Here is a 26,520-nt window from a genome sequence, read left to right on the forward strand (position 1 = left end):
GGTGTGACGCGAGACACTGGAACGAGATCTGATGCTAGAGCACCTGCACGAGCCTACGCTATCCGAGCATGAGAAGAAGCGTCACCTCTGAATGTTATTACCGATACTTTTAGTCTCTATGATACTAAAGTTATTGCATTTATAGATCCAGGGTCTACTCATTCATATATATGTGTGAATTTAGTATCTAGTAAGACTTTTCCTGTAGAGTCTACTGAAATTGTAATTAGAGTATCGAACCCCTTAGACAAGTGTGTGTTGGTTGATAGATTATGCATGAATTGTCCATTGATGATTTGGGGTAATTACTTTCCAGTCGATTTGATGTTGTTACCATTTGACGAGTTTGGCATAATCCTGGGTATGGATTGGCTAATGTTACATGATGCTGTTGTAAATTGCAAACCAAAGATGATTGATTTGAGATGTCAGAGTAATGAGATTATTCGAATTGAATCAGATGTTTTGAATGGATTGCCAGCTGTGATTTCAATGATGTTAGCTCAGAAATATGTGAGGAAGGGTTGTGAAACTTATTTAGCTTATGTGCTCGACACGAAATTGACTGAAAAGAAGACTGAATCAGTGCCAGTTATTTGTGAATATCTAGATTTGTTTCCTGATAAGTTACTGGGTTTACCTCCGATCCGAGAAGTTGAGTTTGGTATCGAATTAATACCGAGAACTACTAAAATATCGATAGCTCCATACAAAATGGCACCGACTGAATTTAAAGAGTTGAAAGCTCAGTTGCAAGAATTGACAGATAGAGGCTTCCCACGACCGAGTTATTCTCCCTAGGGTGCACCAGTTTTGTTTGTGAAAAAGAAAGACGGAACTATGAGAATGTGCATCGATTGTAGACAGCTCAATAAAGTGACGATCAAGAATAAATATCCTCTGCCCCGAATTGATGATTTGTTTGATCAGTTGAAAGGGGCTATAGTATTTTCGAAGATAGATTTGAGATCGGGTTACTATCAGTTGCAAGTGAAAGACTCTGATGTTCCAAAAAAATACTTTTCGAACGAGGTACGGACACTATGAGTTTCTAGTTATGCCTTTTGGATTAACGAATACACCTGCTGTTTTTATGGATTTGATTAACAGAATTTTCAGACCGTATTTAGATCGATTTGTTGTCGTATTCATTGATGATATATTGATATATTCACATGATGAAACCGAACATGCTGAACATTTGAGAATAATGTTACAGGCTTTGCGAGATAAGCAATTGTATGCAAACTTCAGTAAATGTGAGTTCTGGTTACGCAAAGTCAATTTTTTAGGGCATGTTGTGTCGGCATCTGGTATTCAAGTTGATACAAGCAAGATTTCAATTATTTTGGATTGGAAGCCTCCGAAAAATTTCTAAATTCCACAGTTTTTTAAGACTTGCTGATTATTATCGTCAGTTTGTAAAAGGCTTTTCGTGTTAAAATCCTCAACAATCATCAATAAATATACACATATGAATTTAAATTACGTCTAAGATTATATATAAATGCATTTTTTTGTACTTTATAGAAATCTTGAGATTTAACTATAAAGAAACTCGACTATGGATATATTTTGATGTCTTTTGCTATATTCAAATAAAAAAGAAAAAAAAACCTTGAAGATAATGAAATAATATCATAAATGTTATTTTTGCATCATTGGGATAGAAAAGATTGTTCGTTTCTTAGTTCAAGAAGAAGAAGAAAAAAAAGGGGGTTAGAAGAAATTTGATTATGAAAGACGAGAAAGTGGGAAGAAATTTAATAGTGATGAGAGGATGGGCTCCTCTTTCTACAACTTGAAGAAAATGGGGATAAGATTGAGGTTGGACTATCAAATCAAAAACTGCCTCCGTGGATGCGGTCCACACGGTATTTGTAGTTTCCTGGCAACTACTAGTTAGTGAGAAACACGCGCCTAGACTTTTCTGCTTCGACGCCCACTTTGACTTTGACTACCTCCCCAATATATATAACATTCATCCCACTCAAACAAGTTGGAACTGCCTGCCTGTCTTCTTCTTTAGTTTTCTGAGCAGCTTATCCATCAATGGCTTCCTTTAACCCAAGTGGGTACGAAAAGTATTCAGGTTCAGCAGCAGAAGCAACCAAGTTTGGCCAAGACGCCGCCACGACTGGGATTCCAGTTAGCTCCTCCAACGCCTACTACACCGACACTTCTCAAAACACCAACACTCGTCCTCAGACTAAAACGAGAGTCCGTTGGTCATCTGGCCTCTGTGACTGCTTCTCTGACTGGAGAAACTGTAATTAGCTAACTCAAACCCTTTCTTTTATTTGCTGGGCTTGATTTGAAAAGGTGGAAGCTGATGATGGTTTGCTTGCAGGTTGCATAACGTGTTGGTGCCCTTGCGTGACTTTTGGCCAAATTGCTGAGATTGTAGATAAAGGATCATCATGTAAGTTTTTTTAGTAGAGTCGTGTTTGATTTAGAGATGGTGGTTGGTTAATAAACAAGAGGTTGGGTTTGTGCAGCGTGTGGGGTAAATGGAGCACTTTACACACTGATAGCATGCGTGACGGGGTGCGCATGTTGCTATTCCTGCTTTTACCGAGCCAAAATGAGGCAGCAATACATGTTGAAGAAACACCCTTGCGGGGATTGCCTCGTCCACTGCTTCTGCGAGTATTGCGCCTTGTGCCAAGAGTACCGTGAGCTCAAATCCCGCGGCTACGACTTATCCATTGGTAGTCTATTCCACTCCTCATTTATATTTCATATACATATTTCATATATGCACCATCTAGGGCTAAAGGTAAGCGTCGAATTCAGTGAAAAAAAATTATAAGTTAATTGAGTTGATGAGTATTATTTTATTATTTTAACTTGATTTGAAATTTTTTCGAATTAAATAGAGTGAAATAAAATTCGAGTTGAGTCGGATCGAGTTAAATTGTTCGACTTAAATTAAAATATTAAACATGTCAAATAAAAATATTGTTATAGTATAACTAATTCTATATTAGAATACATAAATTTGAAATCATATATATTTGAAAAAAAATTTAAAGCAAAATAAAAATATATGATAAATTTGAATAATTAATTAGGTTCTAAAATTATTATTTTGAAAATTTTAAAATCTTAAATTTTTATATATATTTTAAAATTGTTATAAATATTTTAATTTTTAAAATTATTTGAATTTTTAAAATTTTTAAAATTATTTTATAATTTTTGTTGAGAGAGACCCATTTGCTTATTTTTAAAGTTGACAAGGTCTAAAAGAGTATTTTCACTAATCTGTTATTCGAGTTATTCGAATTATGAAATTCAACTCGGTTCAAGCTCGAAACTCGACTCGAGTTATTCAAGTTGACTCGAATAATTCGAATAACTCAAATAACTCGATTAGATTAACTCAAAATTCGAAAAAATTTTCAATTTTTTTTCAAATTGAATCAATTTTGCTCACCCTAACACTATCTACAATAATTTTAACTCAACTTCATATTACTTAATTTAATATGTCTTTTGATAAATCATTTAGAATTTTATTTCACTGAAAATAAAAGTTTTTGACAGCTAAACTTTTAAAAATATTTTTTAGGATTTGATTAATTTTTAATTAATTACAAAATTTTTAACAAAATGTTAAAAATTTAGGTAAATAACTAATTATCATTTAATGTTGAAAATGTTAAGTTAGTTATCTCTTTTATTAAGTGAAATGCTTAAATTATTGTATTTAATTTTTATGAAAAGTATATAAGATAAAATAAAATATAAATATTAATAAAATTAAATTTTAAAAATAAATTTATTAAACAATAATCACATTCAATACTTTATATTATTAATATACCAAATAATTTTCTAATATAAATTTATTACTTATAAATGTTGAATATTTGTAATTTATCACTTTAACTGAGAAATTACTAAACTTTAACTCAATTTAAGAATTACCACGTAACCAAACTTTAAAAAAATCATATATTAAAAATATTATATAAATAATTTAATTTAAAATGAAATTAAAAATCACTCTCCTAAATATGCATAAGGTTCAAAGATCTCAAAATTTAATTAATAAGATTATTTACATTTTTATTACTTTACCAATAACTTTTTTCCAAAAGAAATTATTGCTTAAATATTTTTACATCATATGTCATAATCGAATTTTATTGAAGTGGGTGATTTTTAAAAGAAAATAGTGGGCAAAATATATAGAAATTTCTTAAGTGTAAATCCTTGTAGAGGAGATGGGTATTTCCTTTTGAAGTAAACAGATTTTTTTAATAAAAGATAAAAAAGAAATAATTAATAATATGTTTTATTTTTAAAATTTATATTATTTATACTATATTTTATTATTTTATTGACTTGATATCTCAACCAAATAATTTATTTAAAAATGACTAAAATTATATATTACAAACTAACAAATTTTATTAAAAGAGTAATATTGTCTTTTTATATTATCAAATTTATAAAATTAATTTAAACTAAAAATAGATTTAGAAATATACCTACAGAATTTGAATCTAAGATAACATGAAATCTAAAACCTCAAATCAAAGCTTTGTTTTTATATAAAATTTTCATAAATATATTTTTAACATAATTTTCTCTTATATCATAAGTGTGTCATTGTTTAATTTTTATTATATTTTATCACATTCTGTCAACAAATTTAATTATATTAGATTATTGAATTCCCACAATATGGGTAAATATATATAATATTTACAAAAATTATTTTAAAATAAATAAAATTTTAATTGAAATGATAAAATTGAATTAGTATCTTAAGTTCAAAGTTTACTATTTAGTGGTTTTATTTTTAATTTAATTTTTAATAAATTTGTTAAAATGTATAAAAAGAAAAAAACACTTACTGTTACCTCTTAAATAGAATTTTTTAAATTATTTTCTAATTAATTGAAATTGATTAATTTGTAACACCAATCTACTAAAAAATTAGATTGCATACTAATTTAAACGTAAAATAGAAAGAAATATAGTAATGGTGACAAGTGACGTGAATGCGTGTGATGACGTGTCCTAAAACTTATTGATGAAAAAAGTGAGTAATATTTTATTACAACATGACGCCTTTTCATAGTGTAAAATGATTATGCGAATGAGGGCCTCCTACCATTACCAGAAAGCTGAGGCTGTAGGAACGAGGGCTTTTGCAAGTTGTGATTTTAGGATTTTGAGTGTTTGATTATTGTTTAATTATACTAAAATGTCATGGGTACTTTTTAAGTTGTGTGAATTCTAAGTTGAATATATTTCAATTTTAATTTTTTTGTGATTTAAATGAGTTGATATTAATTTTAATTAATCGAATACGTATTATTTATTTATTTTACTTATATTTTAAATTGTTGTAACATATTTCTTCAAAAAATTATATATATATTAGTTGGTTGAATTCTTCATCAGCACTATAATAAGTACTAAAGTTTAAGTCTGATTTGATTTATAAAATAATAGTATAATGACTTATTTAACTTTTCAGTTTTATAAAAAAATCAATTTAATTTTTATTTAATTTCTCATCTTTTTAGCCCTTGAATTTTTCTATATATTTAGGTAATTTGACAAACATAATAAGTTTAAGGGTTAAAAGAGAAAAAATTAAATTACATGTTAAAATGATTTTTCTTTGTAAATTTGGAGAGCCAAATAAATCATTATGCCTAAAATTAATATCTAAACTATTATCTAAATCCTGAGTTGATGTCACAAGTCAACCAAATATCAATTTGGATGGAGAAATTATTAAATTATTTTTATATATTTGCAAAAGTTATATTCTTATAAGAGTTCTCTTGTTTTTTCACATTTTAAAAATAAAAATAAAATGTAAATAATGACATTTGAACCCATGCCATTAGGATAGAAAAAATCTCAACTTTACCACTACAACTAAAACTTTATTTTGATTTTTTTTTTTACATTTTAATAGTATTAAGTATAAGTTCTCACTCACATTGTTAGTATCTATCTAAACTATTAGTTAAACCTCTGAGTGAGTTAATGTCACGAGTCAACCAGTCACCAACTTGTTTGAATTTTAAATAACAATATAGATTGATAATGTCGTTGATTGAGTTTGTATTACATTTCAACTCAATATTGCATTTTTATAACTCTTTTATATTGAATTTTCCTTTCACTAACATGATAACATTTTGACATATTATAGAAAAATATCAATAGTGTGATAAAAATTGGAGTAAATTTAATATTCTTGATATAATATATTTGCCTATTTAAAAAATTTACTCACAATTTAAAGTATTTTTTAATTTTAATTTTATGTATATTGCATGTGTTGTTATTATTATTAGATTCAAACTATAGATTTTTTATTGTATATTACTTTTAAACATATAACTATGTAGTTATATTAAATATGTAATTTCAATATATATATATATATATATGCGTGTGATAAAATTTTTAATTTTAGTAATTTAACTTAATTGAATTGATGTGATTTAATTAAGGGATGGATCTCGATATTCATTTTGGAACCAATTAAGAGACTCAATTGTTGACCATGAAATTTTAAAATTTTTTCCATGCAACATACATGTGTGTATGCATATAGTAAAATTATTGGTGGAAAATCTTAAGGGTATTTAATTAGGGGGGAATTATTTGTGTAGGGTGGCACGGAAATATGGAAAAACAGAGTCGTGAAGTGGCGATGACTTCAATTCCACCGACGGTGGAAGGAGGGATGAGTCGATGAACCTACATCACCCACACTGCAAGTTTTCATCTTTCTTTAACTACCATTGTTGTTATTATAGTAAAAATCTCATTACTGCCAATGTCATTATTATATTTATCTTGATTTTAATGTTTTTCCTATAACAGTCTCTACCCGACTCAAATCACTGAGTTCAGATATCGAATGTTATGACATACAAATACTTGGCATAAATATTTAAACAATCTGTGTATAATCCCTTTTCAATACATCCCTTTTTGTATTATTAAATAATTTCTGAATAAAAGAAATAAAGAAAACATCTAAAAATACAAAAAAATTTTAAAATAATGTAAGACATTACAACACAAAAGTCCAATAAAGACAAACTAATCTTGGTGTCCTGTACTATACACCATATTCCTAAAATGTCTTTTGTATGCATAATAACCCAACTTGTGGTTTCCCTAGTACATTCTTGGTTTGGTCTCTCTCGGCGTACTCATTCTTACAGCAACACCTAAAACATGAACAAAACACTTGTAAATTCACGCAAACTTAGTGAGTTTTAATACAAAATACCTTGGAACCTTTCTAGTTAAATTCTTCATCCTGCAGATTTTGGATTACCACTTTGTCTTTGGTGGATACATTCATAATATCGAACATACACTTATACGCCAATTGTCATACTTAACGTATCAACTCTCACTTCACTCATTAGCTAACTCTAGATCTTACTAGATGATATATATATATATATATATATATATATATATATATATATTCTTTTCTCTTAGAACAACGAAGCTAATTCTCAAAAGAATTTCTATACAGAGCCCACTTTCAACGGATTTCCTCTTCGAACAACATTTAATATTTTTCCCAGAATGGTTATTCACAGATATTATTCCTCGACGAATACTTACTCACTAATCTTACATTTGTCGGATTCTCATACTGAGTTTGATGACTATCAGACTACCAATTAGATCATATCCTGATTCAAACCCAAACAAACTCATACTGATGATGAAACGTTCTAGATCATTTAGAAGAATTCCAAACGTCTATGTTACATAACACAAGAACAACTAAATTGACAAACAAATCAGATTTCAAATAACCCTAGAATGAGACATGATACTATTCAGATATGGCATATACCAAAAAACTCAAATTTGAACCCTACATAGCGTAGACGAACTCAGACCAACGAACACTTATACTCTTATAACTGCAAATACGCTCATATCCTATACTCGCAGACTACTATGGTGGATTCCCTCTTTAGAAATATAGATACATACTTTCTTTTAAGAAACGTCCCTTAAGACTAATTCAATTTCATCACAAGGCTAACCAAACCAAGTTAACTTTAGACGTATCAGATCCTTATCATAGAATTATCTATCGGAGAAATCTCATAACTTACCCAGATCTTACCACAAAGGCAGATAACTAGATTCTGTCACGTAGGCATCCCTGAATACACCACATAGGCATTTTAGAATTCTCCACAAAGGCTACATAGAGTACGTCACTAAGGCTTAGCAGATCACGCCATATAGGCAACACACAAAATCACGAGTTTATTGTCCCAGCGGACTTTCACAAAAGGTGTCATGGGGCAACACACAAAATCATGTGTTTACTGTCCCGACAGACTTTCATAGAAGTTGTTATGGGGCAACACACAGAATGATGTGTTTACAGTCCCAACGGACTTTCATAGTAGGTGCTATGGGTTTCTCCCTCATAGACTTACACATATCTTCATGTCGTGATCTTTCAGTCCAGTTTACATATTACTGAAGGCATCACCATGAGTATTCTTATTATCATATTATGCCATGGGTCTCAACCACATAGACTTACACATCCTTATGTTGTGATCTGCTAGTCCAGTCTTCATCTCACTGGAGGCAATAGCATGAGTGTTTTCATTGTCATATAATGTCATGGGTCTCTACCACATAGACTTACGCATATCTTCATATCGTGATTTGTCAGTCTAGTTAGCAATATAACTGCCCTACCATATGCATCACAAAAGGGATGTTTTACTCAAAAGTTACTTACCCATATTTGTTCACATACCTAACTGATTCTTACTTTCTCATATTAGATATCACATGCAAACTTATATAACTTCTTACTCAAATAGTACCTCTCACATATTATCCTTACTCATGCAAAATCTTTACATTACTTCATATACACACACCTACCGATTGTCTAAAATATTATCATCATACATATCTCCAATTGAATAGTCCACATGTAAGAGCCAAGATAAAAACTCATCTAATACTCGCCTAGACTGTAACTTGGAGTTCCAAACTTGAACATCCCTCTCGAACCGGCTGCAACAATTGCTTAAAAAACATGGAACCACCATTAAAACTCATTTACAAACAAACTGCTAACATCTCAATTACAGACAACCACATACAGGGCTTCTTATTCATAACTTACTATTCATATGCTTCTTAATATCTTTATTCTTTTAAAAACTTAACATGCAGAGCTATCAAACTTACCAGAAGGTGGAACATCCACTGATTAATTCAAAAACCTTAGATTCCAGCTTAATAAAGGAGAAGAAAACATATAATTTTAATAAGAAGAACCAGAGAGTAATATTGAGGGAAGAAAAACCATCCAGACAAACTCTTTTCACAATATATATACACCCAGTTCCCCTTAATAGAACTTGACAAGTGTTAATTGTATCCGAATTTGTCTTAATAAATGACCTACAAATCTGGGAGAAATATAAATAAGAATCATGTACATATGTTATTTGACCAATCAATTCAATTGGCTTCTAACTAGATCACGTTACAAAAACCCAATTAGCATAGTGCTTAGGCAAACTAGGTGTACTATAAATTTGGTGGTAATTCCAATCAAACTTACACTTCGCTTGTCAACAAGTTTCTTAAATAGCAGAATATTGTGAGATAAAATCTTTAATTACTTATACGACGAATACTTTATGCCAAACTTTAATCTGCTAGAAAACTGTTGATTGGCGGACTATACTACGCCAAACAAATAACTTCATTCTACACTCCTTCTCCTTAGATCCGCTAGTTTTGTGGTGTGACATTTCCATTTTTTTGGCCAAAAGGATATCAATATTGATTAATTATAAAAACTCAAAGTATCACATAAAGGATTTACAACTTAACAAAGCATAATCTAATAATCTTATAAAAGCAGACACTTAGTCAACTCTACAGATATTAGATAAAAGCATAATAGACATTAGGCGAAGCTGGCAAGCCTTCTTTATCCTAAATAAAAACCAAAGAAGATGGTCGTTGGTGAACCCAACCCTCAATACGCATCTCTTTTTTAGAATGCTTAGCTACCCAATTTGCAGCTTTGTTAAAACCCGTTTTGATCCTCTAGATTAAAATGTTGTTGAGTTGATTCCTCAAAACGTCAAATCTTTTTACAATCAGCTGTAATTTTCAATTCCTATTAGCCTCAATTTTCTTAATTTCATTATCTACAATTAGAGAATCAGTCTTTAATATCACATTTTCCTATTCATTATTAATCGCAACCTCATCCCCTTTAGTGATAGCCAAGGGCTCTACTATTTCAACTTTATCAACAACAACATTTTAATCAGCTCCATCAAGAACAAATCATCTACAAATAATACCAATACTTGATTTCCCGTATTTTATATCCACCGTACCATCACAATTATTTTTAATCTAACCCAAACTTCTCTTTCCATAGAGTCATGTTTGATATCCCTTCCAACCACATGTTCATTCTTACAGTCCAAATACTCTTGAGTCCCAAGTCTGATTCTATGAATAGCACCACTAATATCCACCCATTTACCACCAAGGATAACCTCACAATAAACTTTCCAAATAATCCAACATATAAAGACAATTCTGGTAATTAAACCATCAACATGACCAACATACACCAAAATATAAGTAAACCAACAATTGAGAGAATTAATATACTATTTATGAATTCATAAAATAAAGCAACATTCAAACCAAATGCCCTTAACCTAATTATAGCCAAAAAAAAGATATATTCAATAGTATCCTCCTCAATCTAGCACAGAGAGCATAATGGGCTTGGCAAACATTTTCTTCCCCAAAGATTTAACTTTCAATGGGATAACGTTTGAGCAGAGTTTCCAAAAGAAAATTTTCAGTTTACTAGGAACTTCCATCTTCGAAAGAGCATTCCATGCTTTAGTGTCAACATTGTGATAACTTGAAGGCTTTATCACCAATTTGCTTCTACTGCTCTTTCTTAAAACCTGGTAGCTCGATTTGACAGTATAGACTCATTTCTTATTAAACAACCATACCAGTCTGTCTTCCTCTTGAATGTTATAAACTGGGATCTTTAATATTTTAGCAAGCGTTCTATAATTAATCTACAAGAAACAGTAGACATATCCCATTTACATTCTTCCTTGCACATAATCTCCATAGCTGTGGTATCCAAAGGAACATTAGAATGTCCATTATGAGTTGGTTAACCTTCTACAATACTTAGAACCCTGAAGCTTTACCTCTCTACCTTCCAAAAAAGAGAATTTGAGTATCCGCAATAAATGTAGGACCTCAACCATTGGTAGGACATTCAAGACCAACACCCGAAACATGAAATCCCTAATGACATATCATTTGTAACTTATGAATTCCTAAGGTTCAACCGGGACTCGTTATCCGTTAATTCATCATAGCATTGATATGTTCACATATTAATCCCTTTGCAAAATATTTAACATAATAACAAGCAATGTAAATAACATTAATATGATAATTGTTCATACGACCTTACCTTGACGACTAAGGCGTAGAAATATGATCGAGCTAATCTATAGCTTTCGTCTTTTCTTAATTTAGATTTGGTTGAGGCTTATCTTGATCTAAATAGAAAATTATATTCAATTAACCTCAACATTCAATTAAATCCATAATTCACATTTATACATAATTACTATTTTACCCCTAACATTTTAACTTTTCACAATTTAGTCCTTAAGCTAATTACTTAAAATCTAACCATCATCTAAATCCATATTAATCTAACATTCAAGGAACCTTAAAAAAACTCATATCACAATAAAACCCTAGAATTAATGCCTTTAATTAGTCCCTAAATGCCATTTTCATCAAAAATCACTTCACAAAACTTGTTTATCTCTCAACAAAGGTTCATAATCTATCATTTAACATCACAACCTATTCAAAAACATTCATGGCATAGCCCTCAACCTTTAACAATTTTACAAATTGACCCCCGGATTAGTTAGATTAAGTTAAAATGATCTAAAAAACATATAAATCATTAAAAACTAACCTAAAAAAATACTAACATGCAAGAACAATGCCAACTGAACCTTCAAAGCACCAAAAATGGTGTTTTTTTCTTAAATATTTCAGTGGGTGAAATCAATTAGAAAGATGATACCATCTTTTCTTTGTTTTAATTTTATTTTATTTATCAAATTACAAAATTAACCTTTGACATTAACATTAGAATTCACTTAAACTATGTCCATAATTGTCCACTAGCCTTAAGAATATTACAATTACCATTTAAATTCATTTACTTAGATTTTCATAGCCATTAGACCCTTTTAATTAATAGAACTCAACTTTTACTCATTTTATGATTTAGCCTTTTTTGCTTAATTAACTACTTAAACATCAAAATTTCTTAACAAAATTTTAATATGATTTAAACATAATCTCGTAAACATTAAAATAATAATAAAATAATAATTTACTCATTGAATTTGTTGTTCCGAAACTATTTTGATTTCACTGAAAATGGACTATTACAGATAGAATATTGAGACAAGGATTAAATTGAATAGAATAGAAAATAGTATGATTTGATTAATACATGATCATTGTTATAAAATTGTATTGAAACGTGTTATACGATGAGTTAAAATTATGAAACATCGATGAATTGATGATGAATTGAGCATTATTGACTGAAAATTGCTCGGGCCAAGTCGAATATAGTTGGCATGCCATAAGGTCAAATTATTGACTGAAAACCATTATTGTCGGGCAACCCGAGGTGGTAGATTGTACACATAGAGTTACCATTTCTGAAAAACCTGAGATGACAGATTAGACAGATTAAGAAAATCATAGTTGTTGGGCAACTCGGGGTGCTAGCATGTACATGTATAGCGTCATCGTTGTCAGGCAACCTAAGGTGACGGATACGCGTATCCATTCTAAGTCTGTGTCTAGTTAATAGAGTTATAAATAGACGAATTGGTTAATTGATATATGAAATGAAACAATACTAAATTTTAAAATATGACAACATGTGAAAGACCGGGTGAGACAATTTGAAAACAAGCCCTAAGGGCTGATTGAATATGAATGAGTTTAGAGGATAGGGGATAATTGAAATGGTAACATGGTATAGATTATATGCATATGTTTATAAATACAAATTGATGATAAAATTCTTACGAATGATAATGTGAAATGTGTAAAGGGTGATATGGTAAATATACATATAAATTTAGATGGCATAGTTTAATTATGTGAATTGGTTATTGTGATAAGTTATTGGTTAACTTGTTACAATTGAAGGAATGGTACTAAATGAAGAATAACATGGATAACCTGTTTAGGTACTTATATGATGAATTGATGTGTCAAATGAAAATGTGCAAGTTATGTAGCAGTAGATTTGGCATGAATAAGTTTATGAATTGGTGTGTAAAATTGATTAAATGCTTGATCATATGAAAATGAAGAGGTATGACATAAAATGGCTTGAGAATATGTTACTATTTGAATGTGTGACTTTATTCAGCTTGTTTTATATTATATTGAATCATGGAAATACCACTGAACGTTTTCGCTCAGCGTACGATTTGTTTTCTCCGTGCACAGGTATAAAAGATTCCTAAGAGTTCCAGTATTAGATCTAACATCCAGGGGACTCAGTAAAGTTTGTATAAATATCATATTGTTTTTAGTATGGCATGTACCTAGATTGAGTTTTTTTGGGGTAAAATATGTGTTTATGTGGATGATTGAAGCTTGAATTGATCTTTTGCAAGTAGCTAATGGTTTTAAATGTGAATTTAAGTTTACTATAGAGTTTGAAATGTATGGAACAATATTATGTTATGGTAAAATAAAGTGTGGACCCATATTACTTGTTTAATGTAGTTAAAAACCATGAATAATATCTATTTGATGAATGGAATCGGTTAAATAGTTAAATTACAAATGAAATTTTACAGGTGTAATATAAAGGTTTGGAACTAAACTTGTTGATGTTTAGTTTTTGGCTGGAAAATGTGATTGAAAATATAGGTTGGTTGTTTTAGTTAATTGTAGGTTGGTGTCACTTTGATATTTTAGAAATAGCTTGTCACGTCACGACGTCAAGTATTTTTCGTCACGACGAGATTAGGTCCTTATGCCATGCCACGACGTCGAGCAATGGTTGCTGTGGGGAGGCTAAGTCAATATGTCTCATCACGATGAGAAACCCTCAACGTCATGACGTCAACTCCAAACTTTGAAAACATTACAGTTTAGTCCTAATTCGACTTTGGGTTAGCATTAGAGCTTTCTTAAGCTCGTTTAGGACCCGAAAGTGAATATGAATCATTTTATATACTTGTTTTATTTATTTTTGAATGTTTAATGTTGTAAATTGAACTGTATTTTTATCGTAGTGGCTCTAGCAACAAATGTGGCACCTTATAGCTTGACTCGACGATTGGGTTGGGGTATGAGATGTTACATTTAGTGGTATCAAAGCTATATGTTTAGTCGATTTTCAGAATAAATCAAGCTCAAATTTATGTTTAGAGTTACATGCTAAAGTCAAGTCGAGTTTGAGTTGGGATTTGGATGTTGATTATAAATCTCTTTTGTGTTATAGCTAAAAATGTATAAAGAATTAAGAAATGATGTTGAAGATTGGATTTATAATAGTGGTTACTCTGTTGAGAGTGAGAATTAGATTGACGTTAAGGCATCTAGCATAAATCCAATTAGTGCTCGACATAATAGGGTTGAGTGTTCTCCATATGAGTGTGTTACGCACGATGTATCCCTCCTGAAAGAGGAGGCATATCAATGGTGGTTATCAGTTATCTGACATGTGTCAGTTGACCAGAATAATTGGACTTTCTTTCAATCTGAATTCCAAAAAAAAACACGTCGGTGAGAATTTGGATGATCTAAAGCTAGATTTTATGGTGTTGAAATAGGGTGAGATGTCAATTGTTAATTATGAGCACGAGTTTCTTCGGCTAAGTAAATACGCTTCAGGATTAATGCCAACTGAAGAGGAAAGTTGTAAACGATTCCTTCAGGGATTGCGTAATGAACTTAGAGTTCAATTAGTCTCGCACAAAATAAAAGAGTTTGTTGATCTAACTCAACGAGTGAAAACGGTCGAGCAAACAATGGGCCATAATAAGAAATTTGAGCCCTCCTGTGTAACAGCCCATTTTTAGTGATATCAGGAATAGTAGTTTCGGGACCATAATTTTGACAGACAAATTATTATTTTATTATTTATTTAATGTCTACAAGGTTATATTAGGGTCGTATTAAAATTTTATTAAGAAATTTTGAAGTTTACATAGTTAATTAAGTAAAAAGGACTAAATCATAAAAAGGGTAAAAGTTGAGTTCTATTAGATAAAGGGGTCAAATAGCTTTGAAATCTTAAAATAAAGGACTTGAATTGTAAATATACCATTTAAGGTGTTAATGGGTGTCAATGGGCATGGTTTAAATGAAATTATGATAGTTTTTAAAGGATAAAATGGTAAATGATCGATTAAACCTAAATTAAGTAAAAGAATTGTTTCATCTTCCTTAATTTCCTTCTTTGCCAAAATTTAAAGAAAGAAGTAGTCATTTTAGGGCTTGAAGTTTCAGCTAGCATAAATGCTTACATGGTATGTGTTTTTGACCCTATTTTTAATGATTTTTATGTTTTTTAGTTCATTTTAGCTTAATCTAGCTAGCTCGGGGGTCAATTTGCAAAAATTTAAATTTTGAGGGACTTTTCATGAATGTTTTTGAATAGGTTTTGATGTTAGTTGATAGATTATGAGTCCTTGTTGAAAAATAAACAAGTTTTGTTAAATGATCTTTGATGAATTTTAGAAATAGGGATTAAATTGTTAAAGGTATAAGTTCAAGGGTTTTATTGTAAAATGTTGATAAATATGAGTTGCTGTAAAGTCCCTTGCATCATGGGTTAAGTTGGATTTTGGTTAAAATGGTTAAATTCTAAGTTATGAGTTTAATGACTTGTGAAAAGTTAAAATGTTATGGGCAAAATTGTAATTTTGCATAAATATGAATTATGGATTAAATTGAATTATATAAGTACTTAACTAAATGAAAATATTTATTTAGAGCAAGACAAATGATATATGAACTTAGATCGAGGAAAAGAAAAAGCTTTCGATTAGCTCGACTAAACTACTACGCCCTAATTATAGAGGTAAGTTCGTGTGAATTATAATCATTTTAATGTTATCAAAATTGAATGCTTATTATGTTGTTTTATTACAAATGAATCAATATACGAATGTATTCATGCTATGATGAATTGTTGAATACTGAGTCCCGGTTGAACCTTAAAAATTCTTAGGATTCAAATGATATGTCATCGGGGATTTCATGTTTCGAGTGCTAGTCTTAAATGTCCTACCAATGGCTGAGGTCTTGCATTTGTTGGGAATTCTCCACAGCTCGTGTGAGCAGCATCGGATAGCTTACATTTCGACCCATAGCTCGTGTGAACAGGCTCATTTCATAGCTCGTGTGAGCATTGATGTAAAGGAAAGGTTACGGTTATATGTAAAGACACACTATGTATGAGCTTTCTCGAGTATCCAATGCAATTCTATTTAATTAAATGTATTTATCTTTTTAGAATTTAAGTTAAATTAGACTATCTCCCTAGCACTATAAATAGGGGGTGAAGTGACTCTATTTGGGTGTTCATCTTTTTCTGTAAACACTCTTCCCCTGAAAGTCTAGGCTTTTGTTTCTTCATATTTTCTTTCAATAAAATTCCCTTTTCCATATTTGTATTTATTTTCTTTTCCACCATTATCATGAGCCACTAAAACCTATCTAGCCGAAAGTTGTCAATATTCCCCAAAAAGGGTTCTTGAGGCCTAGAATCCATACTTAGCCTTCTCGCCAAGTATTCATCGTTTCTCCGTTCTACGGGCTGACGCTTCCGTCCATGGCCCTTAAGAAGTAAGCTTTTCACCATATGCAAAAGCGGCCGCTTCGTATGTTTTGGAAGGATTGCACAGTCGGTTCATTAACTTACTGCGTCAGAGGTTGGCGAGCCAAAGAGACAAAATGGCGTGGGATTCGCCATTGAGAAGCGTTGATCTAGCATAGATTACTGGCTAAAGTCAGGTTCCCTAAAAATCGTAAGTCTAATCTTTGGAGCTGGTGGTCGTAGGCATCCTCTTCCACTATAACTGGTTTACTTGAGTTGAGAAGGGTTATTTAAAAACCGAGGTTTGAACCAATAAGAATCTCTTTTCCTTTAACTCTCTTTATTATTTTTATTATTTTTGTAATCACAATTTCAGTCAACTTTAGATTCTATTTTTCCAAATCAAATCTTTAATTCTGTTATTTTTATTTTTTTCTATCACGCAGGTTTTCTTGGGCACGATTCTGCCCAGGATTTCGAGAAACAAGCATTCATATAATCTGGTCCCTGAGGATTCAACCCTACTTCCCCTTTACTGTTATTTCTATTATTTCTATTATTTTACAGGGAATAGGATATTTTTGGTGCTCTCAACGACAGCATCAAATTTTGGCGCCGTTGTTGGGGATCGGTAACGTACTATTCTTGTTTTTTGTTTCTTATGACCAGATCTGCTCCAGGAACTCTTGCGTTTGATTCAGAGATTGAAAAGACTATGAGAGCCAATCGCAAGGAAACAAAGCTAAGGAAAAAGAAGTCAGCGGTGGTTGGAACTCAAAGCAATCCACCACCAGAAATCAGAATCGACGACGAAGCAGAGTCTAGGGTTAACGAAAACCCTACTCAAACTTTTGAAGGTGAAAAACTAGAAGTCGATTCCCGAGAAGAAGTGCTTAACGCTAGGGTTGACGTAAACCCTAATTTAGCACCTCAACCTATGGCTCAGACAATTTGGCAACTGGCCGAAGCGCCGACAGAATGACTGTCACTATGCATTACGTATCCTACTATGGATACTGATTTTGAATTAAAGTCAGGCTTGATCCAGCTACTGCCAACTTTTGGGGGGTTACAGAATGAAAATCCCTACAAGCATTTGAAAGAATTCCATATGGTTTACCTTAGTATGAAACCTCAAGGGGTAACTGAGGATCAAATTAAACTGCGCGCTTTCCCTTTTTCCTTAGTAGATTCTGCTAGGGAATGGTTATTTTATTTACCTCCTGGATCTGTAACAACTTGGGGTGATCTGTCTCATTTATTTCTCAACAGGTTTTTTCCAGCATCGCGTGCAGCCGAGTTAAAAAGAGAAATTGTGGGCATAAGGCAAAAAGACGCAGAGTCTTTGTATGACTACTGGGAGCGATTTAAAATGCTGTGTGTGAGCTGTCCACAACACGGTATTACAGAATAGTCTTTGCTCTAGTACTTTTATGAAGGCCTGAAACCCATGGAGATGAATATGGTAGACGCTGCGAGTGGAGGAGCGTTGGTCAACATGACTCTACAATAGGCAAGAGATTTAATCTCCACAATAGCTGCAAATTCCCAGTAATTTCGAGCCAATCCTGAACCCCCTAGAAGGGTTCATCAGCTAAGTAATTCAACCTTAGAAGATCAAGTTGATAGAATTGCTAATATTTTGAATTCTCTTGTTACAGAAAAAGAAAAAACAGCCCGGTCATGCGGAATATGTGCCACCCTTGAACATACAACTGATGTATGTCCCAGTTTGAATGATGACACTATGGCTCATTTAGATGCTGCGGGAAATTTTCCTGGGCCACCACAAAGGCGATACGACCCTTACGCTAACACCTACAACCCAGGATGGAGGGACCACCCTAACTTAAGTTATGGGGCCAATCCACGATATAACCAACCATACCAAAATTAGGTTCCATAGCAGCCACAAGATTCAGGTAATTCTCTGGAAACATTGGTCAATAAATTAGTAGCTAATATGCTTGATTTTCAACAGAAAATCGAGGCATCTAGAAGAGAATTGACCATGTCAATTGAGAAATTGAACTCTCAAGGGAAGCTGCCGTCACAAATAGAACCTAATCCAAGACAACACGCAAATGCAGTGATGTTGCGAAGTGGAAAAGTACTAGAATCAATTCCTGATAGGAATCTTAGCCAAGAAATCACCCAGAAAAATCCTGAAAGCGACGAACAGGTCTGAGCAAAACCCCCACTGCCGAAAATCCAACCTCCATTCCCAGGACGATTAAACCAGTGTCAAAAAAATAAAGAAGACAAGGAGATCTTCGAAACATTCAGAAATGTCAAGATCAATTTACCACTATTGGATGCCATCAAACAAATTCCGCGGTATGCCAAGTTCCTTAAAGAACTCTGCACCAACAAATGAAAATTAACAGGTAATGAAAAGGTAAGTGTTGGTTAGAATGTATCTGCAGTGTTACAGCGGAAAATGCCAGCAAAATGTAAAGATAGGGGCATGTTTGTAATACCTTACAAAGTAGGCCATTTAGGAATTAAGAAGGCTATGTGTGATTTAGGGGCCTCCATAAACGTCATGCCTCTTTCCGTTTATGAATCACTTAACGTGGGTTTTTTGACAAAGACAGGTGTTATCATTCAGTTGGCAGACAGGTCCATTGTGCATTCCGAAGGAGTCCTCGAGGACGTATTAGTCAAAGTCAATGGCCTTATCTTCCCTGTAGATTTTTATGTGATAAAAATAGAGGAGGATAACGCTCCTGGGTCTTCAGACATCTTGTTGGGACAACCTTTCCTTAGTACTGCGAATACTAAGATCGACATACGAAGCGGAACCCTCACGATGGAGTTTGACGGGGAGATCATGAAGTTTAATGTTTATGGCATTATTAGTCACCCAAGTGAAGTCTTGGATGTAAACCGTGTCGACATAATTAACTCATTAGTAGAAAAAACTTTTGAGTCATCTTATGGAGAAAAATCTAAAATGATGTTTGGTGATTTTGAATCTGTTAATAAATTATTGGCTCCCATGAATACTAAACTTCTACCTTCTATTGTGCAGGCACTAGATCTGAAATTAAAACCACTTCCAAAACATCTCAAATTCACATTTTTGGAGAATGATGAGACTATTACCGACTTAAAAGGAATCAACCCCTTGGAGGAAAATACGGAACCAAAGAAAGAGGCGCAAGGACAATTAAACCCAAATATGGTGGACATGTTAAAAAATGAGAATTTTCAAGCTCATAAGAAAGAAAGAATTCAGCTGGAATAGTCCCAATACTAGTTGGGGCGTCAAGCTAGCAACGTTAAACAAGCGTTTATTGGGAGGCAACATAATTTTTATTTTTATTTATTTTTTCTTACTATTTTATTATTTATTATTTTCAGATATTAATAAAATTCTCTTCTTTTGTCTAGGTAAACCGAAGCAACAATAGGAAGAACTCATTACCATAATACACGAACGACAGTAACTACACGGGGAGTTCTTCTAAACTTTTCTTCTACCTATTTATTTATTTATTTATTTCACATCAAGGACTATGTGTTTTAAGTAGGGGAGAGACATTCCTCATTATTTTTGTCGTTTTAGATGCTGATTTGGTTGTTGCTGGCCATATAATTTTTTTTTAAAGAATATTTTGCCTCTTTTCATGACCAGGAATTGCCTACTGTTTGCCCCACAAGCATGATTCTTGCCTTTTGAGGAAGTTATGATTTTTCCCCATATTTGATGCCATCTCCACTATTTTATTTTTATTAGGCTAAAATAATTGTGATTAATGGAGTTAACTCTATCTTGCTTTTCGTAAAATCGATCAAGTTTAATATAAAGTGAACACTTAAAATGATTGCATGCTTAATTTATATTCATGGCTATTAGGTGATTATTGAAACGTGTTCTTGACACTTAAATTGTTTTTCTTGAGTTCTCAAAATGTTAATTTCATTTAATTGTTAATAATTTTTTCCATGGTTATGAGTACAGCTTAGAACGTGACTGACTGAGTAACCGGGGTAGGGTGCTTGGGTTACTTCGTGTCAAAAGGTTGTGTGGCGTGATAGTTAAAGCTCCGCTAACCGAAATTAATTATTAAGAATGTGTTGGGCTGAGTAACCGAGGTGGGGTGCTTGGCTGTTATCGCTCTTTGCGTCAAAATGTTCCACATGTTCTTGGGGAAAATAAAAATAAAAAGTATGTTGGGCTGAGTAACCGGGGTTTGGTACTTGGCTGTCATCACTCTTCGCGTCAAAAGGTTCAACATGCATACATAAATAAATAAAAGAAAAAAGAAAAAAATATATATGTAAATAAATAAAATTTGGGACTAAGGAAGAAACAAAGAGGGTGCCTTGGTAAGTTTAGTAATTCACCTAATTTCCATGAAATAATTCAAATCGATTTTAATTTTTATGTGTATTAATTGGAAAACTTTTTCTATTTTACTTAAAGCAAACTTAGGGTTCTCTTTATTTTTCATATGCGTTTTAAACTAATTCTTATGAAACTTTGGAATGGTATTTCTTTTATGGCAGAATCTAACTTTCACAGTAGATAGGAACCATACTTGAGGGAAAGCATGGACTAAGTAGGGGGAATTTGATAATGCTCTAGAATAACGTATTTTTATTTATTAATCATATGTTTATTCTGAGCTTGATCCTACTAATTTGAGCTATTTATGTCTTTTTATCGATTAGAGACTGATTTGGAGGCAAAAGCAAAAGTAAGGGACAAAAGTGTGAATTTGGAGACACAATGGGCTGATATGCAACACAGGAAAAAGATTGTGTCAAAAGTTCGAGCATGGAAGACACAAGGACTAAAAACGCAAAAAGAAGAGATTTTATTTTATAAGACTCCATTTTATTTATATTAGGATAATTAAAATTAAGATAATTATTAGGATTATTTAATTTTAGGATTTTATTTTAATTATCTTTAATTATCTTTAATTAAATGTATTTATCTTTTTAGAATTTAAGTTAAATTAGACTATCTCCCTAGTACTATAAATAGGGGGTGAAATGACTCTATTTGGGTGTTCATCTTTTTCTATAAACACTCTCCCCCTGAAAGTCTAGGCTTTTGTTTCTTCATATTTTCTTTCAATAAAATTCTCTTTTCCATATTTATATTTATTTTCTTTTCCACCATTATCATGAGCCACTAAAACCTATCTACCCAAAGTTGTCAATATTCCCAAAAAAGGGTTCTTGAGGCCTAGAATTCGTACTTAGCCTTCTCGCCAAGTATTCATCGTTTCTCAAGACTGTGACGCTCCGTCCATGGCCCTTAAGAAGTAAGCTTTTCAAAGATATGCAAAGGCGGCCACTTTGTATGTTTTGGAAGGATTGCACAATCGGTTCGTTAACTTCTGCGTCGAGGTTGGCGAGCCAAAGAGACAAAATGGCGTGGGATTTGCCATTGAGAAGCGTTGATCTAGCATAGATTACTGGCTAGAGTCAGGTTCCCTAAAAATCGTAAGTCTAATCTTTGGAGCTGGTGGTCGTAGGTGTCCTCTTCTATTATAACTGGCTTACTTGAGTTGAGAAAGGTTATTTAAAAGCCGAGGATTGAACCCAAGGCGGAATGAGACAACTGGAGGCTGGAATCTACCAATAAGAATCTCTTTTCCTTTAACTCTCTTTATTATTTTTATTATTTTTGTAATCACAATTTCAGTCAACTTTAGATTCTATTTTTCCAAATCAAATCTTTAATTCTGTTATTTTTATTTTTTTTCTATCACGCAGGTTTTCTTGGGCACGATTCTGCTTAGGATTTCGAGAAACAAGCATACATATAATCCGGTCCCTGAGGATTCGACCCTACTTCCCCTTTATTATTATTTCTATTATTTTTATTATTTTACAGGGAATAGGCTATTTTTGGTGCTCTCAACGATCGCATCATCCGCCCATATGTTTCTTTTGGAGCATAAGTGTGGGTGTATTGTATCTGCCTTGTACGTAAGGGAAGATTTTATTTCAGGATATTCTACTATTAAGAAAAAATAGTGTTAAGCGAAAAAGCGTAAGTATGATATGAATTATCGCCAAAGGTATAAAATGTCTTATTTGTCTGAAGTATTGTGCTAGTTAGATTGTAAAGTAACATGGTTAGGAACCAACTGGATAGACTAGTCTGATATTTATAATGTGAGATTCTTATTTATATTTTTCTAAAAAAATGTAATCCATTAAAAAGGAAAATGTCGAAAATGTGTGACACTTGTTAAGTTCCATTAGGTAGGATGGGTTATATTTATACAGGTGACAATGGTTCTGAGAGAGGTTCTTCTTCTTTTGAGAGTACTTTCTGATTCTTTTTCTTAAATCCAATGGTATCTTTTTCTCATTAAGCTAGAAGTTAAGAATTTTTGGTTTAATTAGTGATCATTCCATCCCTAGGTAAGTATTACAACTTTACATGTTAGATTTTTTGAAAGAGTGAGTTTGTATGTGGTATATAGATAGTAAGTGGTAAGTCTAAGCTTTGCATGGGGGTTATAAAAGTTTTTATGATAGTAAATTGTATGAAAATGAGTTTTAATGGTGGTCCATTGTTTTGTAAGCAGTTGTTGCTGCTGTTTCAAGAAGGATATCTAAGTCTTGAGCTTAGATCTACATTAGGTGAGTATCAGGTGAGTTTCTACCCAGACTCTCTCTCTTAGTAAACTTTTCAAGCAAAAGAACATATATATATATATATATATATATAGAAGATGATGATATCTATAATAATTGGTAAATGTGCTAGTACAGTAAAGATGAGATAAGTGTTGTGATGATATGTAATAAGTCCTATTGAAGAGGAATGTTGATTTATAAGTATGCAGGTAAAGTTTGAGATATGAAAAGAATGAGTTAGTCTGGAATGCAAATAAATTTAGGTTAGTAAATAATGAGAAATGTCCCTTTGTGAAGCCTCTGGTAAGACAGTTTATTGCTAACCAGATTGGAAGATCAAGATATAAAAACAAAGTGTAAGATCATAAGGTTGAGACCCATGACATCTTGATATTGTTTTGAAACACTCATGGTGTAGCCTCCACTAAGATGAAGGCTGGACTGGTAGATCACTAAACATGAATGTTAGTAAGACCATATGGGTAAGACCTATGGTAAGATATGTTTGTATAAATGTTCATGGTGTAGCCTTTGATGATGTGTAAAACGAATGGGCAGGTCGCGATACATGAACTTATGTATAAGTCCATGAGGGAGAATCCATGGCACCTTCTGTCAAAGTTTGTCAGGACAATAAACACTTGATTTTGTCTCATGCTCTTGTGGCGTATTTTGTACAACCCTTACGTCGTACTATAATAAATCTATCTGGTACAATGTACTTATCTGCCATTATGGTAAGTTTGGGTAAATCCTAATTATTCTGTAATAAATATTGCTACGACAGGGTTATGATATGTCCAAGGTTAATTGATGGAATTAGATATGTAAAGTAATTGGATAAGTTTTTAAGGAATTTCTTGTAGAAAAGTGTTTATCTGTATGCTCAGAAGTGTATCCGTCATAATAATTTGTTAGTGTTGAATATGGTCGCATTCGTAGTTGAAAGACATAAGAAATTGTTTACTTGAATTCATCTGTGCTGTATAGTTCTGAAATTTGAGTATTTGGTATATGCCATATTTGAACAGTATCATACATTCTTTTGGAATCTTATGGAAATCGAGTCATCATATTTGATGAGTTATCGAGGTTTTGTAATAAGGTTGTATGACATTCGTCTGGGTGATTTGTATAATACATTATTAGTGAGATTTTATATGATATTGATCAGAGTATGACTTGATTAGTAAATTGATGGTATGCAAATCTAAATTAGTACCGCCATACATGTATGTATCCGCCAGCGATTAGAATCTATGAACAAGTGTTCTGAAATGAATGTATGTGTGCAGAGTTGATTTGTATAAAGTGGTCTCTAAAGTTATATTCTTTTGAATGGTACATTGGTTATTGAAGAGTATGAAATTTGGTGTGTAAATATATGTCGAAACTGTAACAGTATCCGCTCGAAATAGAAGTAATTAGTTCATAAAGGTAGTTTAGCGCACATGTGTTCTCCAAATAAGATAAAGTCTTTGTCAAGGTATTTTTGTGATAAATCTCATTAAGTTCTCTTGAACTTACAAGATTTGTTCTTGTTTTAGGTATTATGGTAAAATAATATGCCAGGAGTACGTCAAGGTAGCGGCGAAGTGGGTTTTATGCATACAATGAAAAACTGGCATATTGTAGCTTTCACCCTAAGAGTCTATCTTTAATAAATGTTGAATAGTAAAAGTTTAAATAAAGGTCTAATTTAATATTTTATACTTTCCTTTGTTTTTAGATATTAAGGCCTTCATTTAAAATTGTTTTTGTTAAGGAGTATTTGTTAACTGTTTCAATATTTTGTTAAGTATTATGTAGTAACACCCGACATCCAGACCCAATGAATCGGGTCAGGTTCAGGGCATTACAAAACATATCATTTTCTGTAAATTTGTTGATAATGACGTTTGGCGATTTCGATGTAATTCTAAAAATAGACTACATAACCAAGCATGATGTGATTTTAGACTGTCACAAAAAGAGTTTTTTTGTTCAAAGTTCGGAAGGCGATATTATTGAACTCAGAGGTATTAGATCGCGTGGTTCAATTTGTATCATTCATCAGTTATAGCTAGTAATATCCTAAATCAAAACTGTGAAGCATATTTAGCCTATATGATTAACTCGAACACAGATGAAAGTCAGATAAGTAAGATTTAGATAGTATGTGAAATTCTATATGTGTACCCTAAAGAATTTCCAAGATACCTCCTGACCTTGAGGTTGAATTTGCAATTGAAGTTTTCTGGAACAGCTTTTCTGTCAATTACTCTGTATTGTATGACACTAGTGAAGTTAAAAGAGCTAAAAGTTTAGTTACAAGATCACTTGAACCCCGAATTTATATGTCTCAGTATATCGCCCTAGGAGCTCCACCACTGTTCATAAAAAGAAAGATGGGTCAATACAGTTTTGAATTGGTTATCAAAAGTTGAATAAGCTAAAAATCAAAAATCGATTTCATCTGTAATGTATCGATAATTTGTTCGACCAATTGAAAGGTATCTATGTTTTTCCTAAGATTGATTTGAGGCCAGGATATTATCAGCTGAAGGTGAAGGATAGTGACATGCCAAAAATAGAGCTCCGTATGCGGTATGGTCATTACAAATTTTTGTTGATGCCATTCGGGCTAACAAATGCTCCTGCAGCATTTATAAATCTCATGAACCGTATATTCCAGCCTTATCTAGATCAATTCATAGTGGTACTCATTAATGATATCTTGATCTATTCAAAGTCAGAAGCAGAGCATGATAAATATCTGAGAATAGTATTGTAGGTGTTGCGTGAAAAGCAACTTTATGGGAAGCTCAGTAAGTGTGAGTTTTGGCTATCTAAAATGGTATTTTTGGGGAACGTTATTTTGGCTGAGGGAATTCGGGTTGATCCTAAAAATATTGAACTTATCCTTCAGTAGAAAGCACCGATAAATGTATCTAAGATTCAAAGCTTCCTTGGTC

At 32.3% G+C, this 26,520-nt stretch overlaps 2 protein-coding genes and 1 long non-coding RNA gene across 4 annotated transcripts; all 3 read left to right on the top strand.

Annotated features, from left to right (window-relative positions):
• The first annotated feature begins 1,969 nt into the window (after positions 1-1,969).
• LOC108458174 (protein PLANT CADMIUM RESISTANCE 2-like) lies at positions 1,970-13,974 on the top strand. 2 transcript variants are annotated; one of them, XM_053025643.1, is made up of 5 exons: positions 1,970-2,269; positions 2,351-2,422; positions 2,499-2,711; positions 6,654-6,757; positions 13,627-13,974. In XM_053025643.1, exons 1-4 carry the CDS (start codon positions 2,053-2,055, stop codon positions 6,737-6,739), a joined length of 588 nt encoding a protein of 195 aa, XP_052881603.1. In that variant the 5' UTR covers positions 1,970-2,052; the 3' UTR covers positions 6,740-6,757; positions 13,627-13,974. The 2 variants fall into 2 exon arrangements, with proteins under 2 accessions (XP_052881603.1, XP_017612952.2); XM_017757463.2 differs by lacking the exon at positions 13,627-13,974 and having other exon boundaries at positions 6,654-6,945.
• Positions 13,975-16,165: 2,191 nt separating this feature from the next.
• LOC128290657 (uncharacterized) lies at positions 16,166-16,634 on the top strand. Its single transcript, XR_008280442.1, has 2 exons — positions 16,166-16,216; positions 16,367-16,634. It is a non-coding gene; the product is annotated as an uncharacterized LOC128290657 (long non-coding RNA).
• A 2,597-nt stretch (positions 16,635-19,231) lies between these two features.
• On the top strand, positions 19,232-22,068 carry LOC128290656 (uncharacterized). Its single transcript, XM_053026387.1, has 2 exons — positions 19,232-21,522; positions 21,635-22,068. The coding sequence occupies exon 1, from the start codon at positions 19,395-19,397 to the stop codon at positions 20,202-20,204; it is 810 nt and encodes a 269-aa protein (XP_052882347.1). The 5' UTR covers positions 19,232-19,394; the 3' UTR covers positions 20,205-21,522; positions 21,635-22,068.
• The last annotated feature ends 4,452 nt before the right edge of the window (positions 22,069-26,520 follow it).

The sequence above is a fragment of the Gossypium arboreum genome, chromosome 3 (genome assembly GCF_025698485.1).
Source record: "Gossypium arboreum isolate Shixiya-1 chromosome 3, ASM2569848v2, whole genome shotgun sequence".
NCBI lineage: Eukaryota > Viridiplantae > Streptophyta > Magnoliopsida > Malvales > Malvaceae > Gossypium > Gossypium arboreum.

Coding starts and splice junctions, on each gene's coding strand:
- LOC108458174 (XM_053025643.1), top strand. CDS start 2,053: ATGGCTTCCTTTAACCCAAGTGGGTACGAAAAGTATTCAGGTTCAGCA. Junction 2,423..2,498: donor TGTAGATAAAGGATCATCAT/GTAAGTTTTTTT, acceptor GGGTTTGTGCAG/CGTGTGGGGTAAATGGAGCA. Junction 2,712..6,653: donor CGGCTACGACTTATCCATTG/GTAGTCTATTCC, acceptor TTATTTGTGTAG/GGTGGCACGGAAATATGGAA.
- LOC128290656 (XM_053026387.1), top strand. CDS start 19,395: ATGCCAGCAAAATGTAAAGATAGGGGCATGTTTGTAATACCTTACAAA.